Source organism: Diospyros lotus, chromosome 13, assembly GCF_014633365.1.
Source record: "Diospyros lotus cultivar Yz01 chromosome 13, ASM1463336v1, whole genome shotgun sequence".
Lineage (NCBI taxonomy): Eukaryota > Viridiplantae > Streptophyta > Magnoliopsida > Ericales > Ebenaceae > Diospyros > Diospyros lotus.
The window spans coordinates 3,905,627-3,915,102 of NC_068350.1; the positions used below are offsets into that span (position 1 = coordinate 3,905,627).

The window sequence follows — 9,476 nt, forward strand, 5'->3', positions numbered from 1 at the left end:
TCTAAATTACTTATAAGTTTACAAAATATTAATGTAAGAATATCACATTAAATGTCATTTTAAAGTATTTAAGTAACCTTTTTGTCAAAAAAAATATCAGACAAAATGTTAGTTAGGTAAGTTGCTGCTAAACGTTATGTCAATAAAGTGCTTTTCTAAAATATTTTATATATATATTTTAAAAATAATTATATTAATAAAATTATAACTCACGACCTCTAAACAATAATTAATTTTTTAAATAAATTTACAACTATAATATGACTCATTTTATTTAAATACTGCTAAAAATTTAGAAATAAATTATAATTGTTAAATGTCATTCAATAAACTTTAATTTATTTATTTTTTATTTTTCATCATGTGTATAGTATGGACGGCTCCTCTAATGATAACGTATAATATTTATTTGAAGTTAGCATTCATAATAATTATGGTATCACTATTATCTCACATTAAAATTATCTCAATTTTTTAAAATGTCAGTGCATATATTTTAATTTTTTAAATCTCTAATTATTTTTGCACTTGGGTTTGTAATATAATATGATAAATAAATTAGAAGGCTATGTTGGGCCAAGACCAGCCCAATATTGAGCTCGGCCTGACTTGATAACATAGAGCCCAAAAGTAATTAGACAAATAAAAAAAACAAATTAGACAAAAGTTATGTTGATCACAGTTGAGTTCAAATCGTGAATTAAACTGAAAATATTTTTTAAAAAATTAAATTAAAATTGCCTTTTTAATTTTGATTTAAAAATTAAAATCAGAACCGAAGACTTATGATTTAATTTCGATACTTAAAAATAAATAATCAAATCAGAATTAAAACTGTAACCAAAATGGATTCCAGAATTGAAATCAAAGTTACTTATGCTTCTTAAGTATGATTTTAAGACTTTTGTTAAAGTCCAAACCCATCTTAATTTCAAATGAATTCACTTATTTTTCTATGGAAATTAAAGAAAATATTTTTTTTTATAAATATTACTCTCTTAACTTCCCTAATGAATTAAACAATCCTCTTAACTATTCATTCTAACATTAAAAGTATTACTTTTTATTAAAATACGTTTCAATCTTGACATATTATTATATTTCGTTATAAATTCTAAAAAAAATAAATTAACGAGCCAACACCACATATGATAAATATTGAGATAAATATTTTTGTATCAAAATATCCTATCATTATTAAAATAAATAAATAAAATAATTGTGTGTTAAAGAACATTCAAAATAAGGGAAAACTGAGTTTCGAAGAATGGAATTAGGTAGAGGAGCAACAATGAATGGTTATGAGTGGTCGATGACGACTAGTAAAGTAAGAAAAAGTAGGCTATTATAGGTAGCAAGCCAAATAGGTAGTGACAAAGGTGACAATGATAGGCGAACTAGGATGCAACGGTGCCTGTGGACGACGTAGGCAATAGCAACATGAATAAGAAGATGAACATGAAGATAAAAGAAAGCATGAGGGTTTTATAAAATAAGTGGATATATGAATTTTTTTGTTATTTATAAAATTACAAATAAATTTATCTAGAGAGTAAAAGATTTGATTATCTAATTTTTGACAAATAAAAAGTCACGTGACTTTCTTTTAGTGAATTGTAAGATAAATTTAATAAATACAATAAAAAATATTTTTATCTGAAATATTTTTTATATTTTTTTAATTCATATTTTGATTAATAAATCCTACGTTCACAAATAAATTTTACAAATTAATATGTCACACAAATTTATAATAATTTTAGATAGAATTCTATCGGAAATCGGAAATTATTATAAATAAATATATACCGCCTTTAACTTGTATTTTCCATTTGAAATTGGACACAGAACGTATGAATTCAATAGGACAAAATGATTGCACAACAACCAGTCAAAAGGCACCGAGAGAATTATACCTGGCGGTGCCGGCCAACGCTGTCACGACACATGTCGCATTCTCGTTTGCCGGGTCACCCGACCATGGTCCAATCTCGAAGCTTGGAGTCGCACGGAAAGAGAATAAAATCTTAAAATAATAATATGATGGTAACGCCGGCTATAGTTTTATTCATGATTTTAAGTTAAGAAAGGTAAAGTTGTAGATAAGTGAAACATGATTAAAAAAATAAAAATAAAATAATAAATTTATAGATAGTAGTACGATAAATAAAAATAGTTAATTAGTTAAATACTTCCACCTAATTAAGTCTAGACTCGATAATTTGTGTTATAAGCTAATTAATTAGTTGAATTTTTTAACGTCAAAAATATATATTTTATGTCATATTATAGAATTATTAAAATACTTCTCTAATAAAGCCAATTTAAGCTTCCTAGTGTTTGAATCTCAAGTCCTTTGCAATATGGTAGATCTTGACATTATGATGAAGACTTAGATCCAAATTCCAATGGAATACTTGTCCAGAATCTAATCTTATTTTCATTAGATTTGTAATATTTCGCATCGAGTAATAGAAATGATTAAAATAATTTATTCTAATAGATCTATCCGAGCTTTTTAAGGGTTACCATTCTTAAGTTCCCCCAACTCAACAACGTTTAATCTAAGAATTCTTTACCTACATTCAATTCAAAAAATATTCAGTTGATATTGTTTCATTAATTACTTATTCTCTCTATATACTACTTTTATCTGGACTGTTGGGGTATTACATTCTTCTTTCTTAAGGATATGACGTTCTCGTCATGCAACCTTACAACTAGTCCAAAATCTTCTCTTTTCAAGAGGCTGTCATCCTATAAGTCTGCTAGAAATCGTTTCTTTTTAAATACCTTGTCTTCAGTTGCCTTATAAGAGATAGAGAATCCCTTCTAGATACGGTATCTAACCTGAATTGAATTTTTTTTAATTTAAAAATATTTTTATTTGAATTGTGGAGGAAGTAAATAAAAATTAGATAATTGTATTGGTTGGGTGCGGGTGAGTGGGGGTGGCAAAAGAAGAAAGGGACAGTGGAGGAATTGGAATTGATATGGGTTTGAAAAGAGTGAAGGGAGGATTGCTTTTTCCATCTTTTGTTGTTGGAATCAAGTGCTCTGAATGTACTTAGGCAACACAAAAGTCATTGAATTTGATTACTACAAAAGGAATTTTACTTCTTCCAGGGAGCAGCATTGCTGTTCATAATATTTGTCAACAATAGGAGCTAATGGACCAACAAGCATCGATGACACTGAAAGGTTAATGAAAATGGGCTTTAATTATTTATTTAAAATTAAAATAAATATAAAAATTCAAAAAATATATATATAAGAATTATTTCAAATTTTATTAAAATAAGTATATAAATAGTAAATGGAGGACCATTAATATTCCTACTCATAATAATAACAAAATTTCATAACAAATATTGAACCAATTAAAAAACTCACTTGAAAAATTAATTAAACATGCATAATAATTAATTAATTCTTTATTAATTTTGTTTACTTTAAGTTACCGTGATACCTAATGATGTGTCAAAGATTAAGTCCACAAAAGGCAAACCCAAATCTAAGAAAAGTAAGAGGTATACATCTCAACTACTCAGATTTCAAGAGATCATCAATAATTCAGTTTCTAAGAGATTGTCGACAGTTTCAACAAGCTCGGGAGATTGTAAAGGCCAATGGGAAATGTTTTGGGAGATCTTCCAGTCCCAAGTAAAATGCAAACATGATAAATTTTGATATCTGATAATTCTTTCGATCGTAAAAATAGGCATTATTCATAAAAGTCCTGAAATCAGTTGATCTTGAAATATCAAGTATCAACAATGCTCCTAACTCTTTTATAAATAGGTGAATACTCATTTTAAAAAAATGGTACATCTCTAATACAGACTTCAATATTGCTTACAAGGCTTATGCAAAGTTGAGTACCTGATGTAGATATCGAAGTATTCGTGCAAGAACTATCATGCTCCCTCTAATTGTATTCTCGATTGTAGGATTTGAAATGACCTGATCAAGAATTTACTTATTACAAATTTATTATTGTGTCAAAACAATAATGCTTAAAATCTCATTATTTTAGCATATTCGTAATTTATATCTATTCAATAATTAAACGCATATGTATTAATTTTCTAAAAAACATGGAGCCTATCAATGTTCAATATGAGCTAGAGGTCTCAGGTTTAAGTTTCATGGACTAACACATCTAAACTTAATTTGATGCAACATAGATTATCATATGACGTGATGTGAGCATTTTACACACAGTTTGTTATATGATTTAATAAAGCTAATCTTACACTATGTTGTCCGATATGGGCTTACAAGGGGTGTGGGTCCCACTCACTCCCATGGGACCACGTCCCTCTTAATTTATTAGCATCGAACAAATCTTATATTGTTCAACACGAATAACAAAAAAAAATTCTTAAAAAGTGAAATAGCACTAAAAATATCTATGAAAATAAAAAGAAAAAAAAGGAGTACTAAATAACCACCCAATTAAGGTAGTAGCTCCTTGATAATATCCCTTAAAATAGATATTTTTACGTCTATGATTTGAACTAGCTGCCTAAAAATTGTTGGATAGTATTTTGCGATATTTTTGACAAGTCATAGTTGATCAATATTTTTTTACTCTGTTAAGTTGGATCGTTTAGTAAATGGGAGTTGATATCACCAATATCAACTTTTATGTAAAATGGCGATTGACTCATGAATATGCTAGTAGCACTCTAAGTCACTGTTCGGGAGTCGTTGATTGTTTTTATCATAAATGTTGTCATTCGGACAAATGCACCAATCTAATGCTCAGGGAGATTCCATGAATTGACTAGTTATGTTTTGGTTGAGTTCTCCTTAAGTTTTTTTAGGTGATTAAGTGAGTGTTTGACACCACAAATATCAAAATTTGCCTCATAAGTCTTCAAATGCTTAGCAAGATTTGATAATAAGAATTCAGAAGTTTGCACTTCAATGGACATTTTTTGCAAACTTCCTCTGACAATTGTATATACATTATTTCTTTGAGTTTGAAAGAGTGTTATTTCAATGAATGTATGTAATGTATCTTCAATTTCAAGAAGAGGGACAAAGAAACACATTGCCGGTAAGACAAATACCTGGAGAACAGTATTGTCAATATCTTAGAGGACACCTTACATTGTGAGATATCATGAGCAGAAGATTGAAAGATTTAAGAGACAACTTTGTGGGCTCTCTTTGGGGCAGGTTAGCACTGTGTCACCAGCTGCATTATTGAGTCGGCCAGCCCTTAATACTTTGCCACGTAACAGAATGAACAACAAACCATGACATATTCTTGTTCTCTTCTGGGTGGCAATTGGGGCTCCTTTCACTCTCTTCTGCACTTTTGCCTTCGTTTTTGCAAGATTTTTTGGTCTCATGATCCAGATAGTGGCCACTTTTCTCTTTTAGAAGATATTTCATCCCCATGGATATAAGCTATATATTGTGATAGATAGTGTCCACTTAGAAGAGGTAGGTTATACACACACATTTGCTTTATTAATTTAGCTGTAGAATATTGTCACCTACATAAGAGACATATATCAGATTAATTTTAAATAGATATTCCCTTACTTGTACATATTACCCGATTGATTGTTAAAAGTGGCTTGGCCGTGTGGTACTATAAAAATACTTATAGTCATTGATTGTAAGGCTTCCCAACCTCAAAGGAAAAATATCTAAGATAACTCTCGATTAAAAAAAATTAAAATTCAAGACTTAAATTAAGTTAGAGATTCGAGATATTTATATAGTTCAAGATTTAAGAAGTTAATCATAATTGTCTAAAAATCTAACATAAGATCTTGTAAAGGTAACAGGGAAAAATTAGCTCGAGTCCAAGCTCACATTACAATGCCAATTGGAAAGGGTTACATTGGAATCAATATCCGACTCTCCATGGCCCTTTTCAACTTTGTTGGGAGTCTGTATAAAAGTATGGTATTTCAAGAATAATGTATCCCATTAATTATATATTAATTATATTATTATTATTATATCATTTTATTTCAAATATAGTGACTAAAGTGAGTGTAGAATGATCCATCAAGGGACCAAATCCCACTCTCTTTTACAGGTAAAGCAAGTCTAGACAATCTCGACTTCAAGAATTACTAGTAATACTTCAAAATCAGAAAGACTATCAAAAAAAAAAAAAAAAAAACTATTATATAAATAAAATAATCCCCACAACACCCATGGATGGACAGAGGAAGCGCACATTCAAGGCCTCATACATCATACATCATTCAACTTGTTTATCACTAACGAGTTGACTTAGAAAATTAAAACTTGTTGGTTGCGCAAAGCTCCAAATAATTTCTTGAAAATAAGAATGTGGGATGAGGCAGGCAAGTGTCTGTCTCTCCACTTGAAAGAAAGAATTTTATGATCAAGCGCGCATGCGTTTTGACATCACTTTGCACCAACGTTTCTTTCTATTGTTTCTCCACGTTTTCTCATTCATTGTGCCCACTTTCTTTTATTGCCTCAAGTTTTACCATTTCCTTTTGGTTTGTGGACTTTTGGGCAGAGGAAGCAGAAGTAACTATAATTTGAGTAGAGTTTTTTTTTTATATTTTAATTGAAGAAATCACTTTAAAATTTAAAATTGATAGGTGAAACAATATTTACATTTTTCAAGATCGTTTGTTGTGCATTTTCAAACAGAAATATCATAAATGAGTTGATGTATTCTCACTTATTCATTATTCAAAATGTCTTCTAATAATTGTCATTATAACTTAAGAGAAACTCTTAAAAGAGTCTCTTAAAAATATTAAGAAGAGATTTCTAGGATGGGTTTTCCTAGCATCCGAGAGAATTCTCACAAAGGGCTCTCAAGGTCACCCAAGGGAGGTCACTAAAAGGTCTCTCGAGAGCTCTTATCGAGCAAAGTTTTCCAATAATACCCTTAAACTATTTCCTGGACCTTCTTCCCTTTGGAGTACCTTTTTTGGGGGTTGGATTCACTTTTTTGACATATCAATTTTAATAATAAAATTTAATAAAGACAAATGATGATTCATAATTAAAAATAAATAAAAATATACTACTGTTAAGAAAAATTAAAACTTCCATCCAAAATGAAAATTCAAATAATTCATAAATTTAAATCACAAAAATAGCCATTTTTACAAAATAAAGCTAAAAACTGTACATAAAATGACCATCTCAACCTCTCTACAACAAAAAATTATGCATTTTTGACACCCTTTTATGTATAATCCAAACGAATGCCATAAATTATTATTTAATTGTTACTAATTACATATATTTATTAAAATGATATATGAATATACTAAATGAAAGTTCCAAAATACTTGGCATAGACGTATTATCATGCATATTGTAGTAACAGGCATAATTATCATATTCTCTATTATCTTATCTTATTTTTCAATCGATCATTTCTTATATGACTTCCAACATTCATCCTAATATTCTTTTCCCAATTATGGTCAAATATCATATTTTTCTAATGGTTGGCTTCGAGTCTACCACCAGGTATGGAGGAATAGATGTGGTGAACTGGGGAGACTCAGGCAGCTGAGATCTGGAATGTGCTCAGTGGTCAACCACTGAGGGCTGTAAGTGTAGTGGGACGACTGGATCTTAACTGGTAGATCTTCACTGTTTCAATGGTGTCTGGTGGTAACCCACTTGCACAGAAATCGGAATCATGACCCATTACCCAAAAATGCAGTACTGTAACTAAACAGGAGTAATTATCATACAATTGTACCCAATTATTATCATTAGACTCGTAAGTAAAGTGCCAACCCCATGCTTTTTCACCATTTTTTTGTCCTTTCCCTTAGCCGCATGGATCAATAATGCATTAGACAAACTCACAAGTAAACACAATAATGACAGAAATAAATAGTTTTCAAAGTTAATTGTTTTCATGACCAATCTATCATTAAACTACAAAAATAATAATAGTGAATTTTAATCTCCACCTAAATGGGCTGGAAGTGGACCTATTTACTAGATATTTTTTCTTAAAATTTTCCTAATTTTGAGCTTAAAATAATATTTTGTTTAAAATCAATACCTACGCTTAAGCTAGGTTTTGTCTCTTTCTGTTGGGAGCACAACTTAATTTTTTTTTTTAATACAGTTGAAATGTTGGTTTCTAAGTGGTCCTTTGTTTTGGCATGGTGGGAAACCCTAGAAGGGGGCTTAATTTCCACATGGAATGCCCTTTTTCTAATCTGTTTCACATTGTACCATCCCATTAAAATAGCCAAACTCACCATTCTGTTTGACCCACAAAATCCCAAGTAATCTAAAATGGGGCATCATTACCTCAATGAGGGTGGGGCATATAGCCCATGAGCCATTGGTTTGTAGTTGCCCTTGGCTTACTTTCCAGCGAAAATCAACAGGGTGGGGGTCCAAAGTGGCATAGTCCTCTTCCTGTAATATCCAAACATTACAAGGGCAATTTTCATTATATTGTCTCTATAAATACAACACATCTATCCTCCTCGCAACCTTGCTCAGAATCCAACAAACAGAGAGCCTTCATTATACAGTCATGGGCAATTGCTTGGTTATGCAACAAAAGACTATCAAAGTCGTGAAAACAGATGGGAAAGTCCTGGAATACAGAGCACCCATCAAAGCCCACCAAGTCTTGTCAGATTTTGCAGGCCACGCATTATCTGACACACGCCCGGTTGTCCGGCACCTCCAGCCTGAAGCCTGGCTGACCGGCGGCGGCTTGTACTACCTCCTTCCCGTCCCGGTGCCACCACCGGCAGGAGAACAGAAGAAAAGGGTCAGATTTGCTTGTCCGGAGGTAGAAGAGAAGGGTGAAGAAAGTGGGGTGGTGAGGATCAAGCTGGTGATCACAAAGAAAGAACTGGAACTCATGCTGAGAAAAGGAGCTTTCTCAGTTGATGATCACATGCTTTCTCAGCTTCAAAAGAAAGAAATCACGGATGATCAGGACTGCAAGGTTGATGAAGACGATGATGGCGATGGCAACAGAAGCAGTAAAGGATGGAAGCCTATGCTGGAAAGCATACCTGAAGTAAACTAATTTGTGTTGGTTTCTCTTTTTTTATAGTTTTTAACATGTAGTCAGAACATATATAGATGGATAGCTTGCAAGAATACATTTCTTATTAAGCAATGATAGATAAACAAAGTTCAGGCACAGAAATTTTCATACAGAATAACATGGCCTATTAATAAGGAAACAATTATTAAAAACCAGCTCATAGTTATACAAATAACAGTTGCGACGTTATTCTCTACGAATTTTCTGTACAAATAAAACTAATATATGAATAACATCTTCCTTAACAAGAGGACTTGAGTACTTTCTGCCTCTATACATACCCAACAACTCAAAAGATCTTCAGCAAAAATGGAGCCATGATTACATCGACTATATATGGTGTTTGATAGGATCATAGGATGTTTAATAGAGTGCTGAGAAGAGAACATGTATGTTTTACATGCATGGAGCAGCAGTT

General features: G+C 31.3%; 1 protein-coding gene across 1 annotated transcript; it reads left to right on the forward strand.

Moving 5' to 3' along the window:
• The first annotated feature begins 8,475 nt into the window (after positions 1-8,475).
• Positions 8,476-9,111, forward strand: LOC127788902 (uncharacterized). Its single transcript, XM_052317576.1, has one exon. The coding sequence runs from the start codon at positions 8,531-8,533 to the stop codon at positions 9,035-9,037; it is 507 nt and encodes a 168-aa protein (XP_052173536.1). The 5' UTR covers positions 8,476-8,530; the 3' UTR covers positions 9,038-9,111.
• The last annotated feature ends 365 nt before the right edge of the window (positions 9,112-9,476 follow it).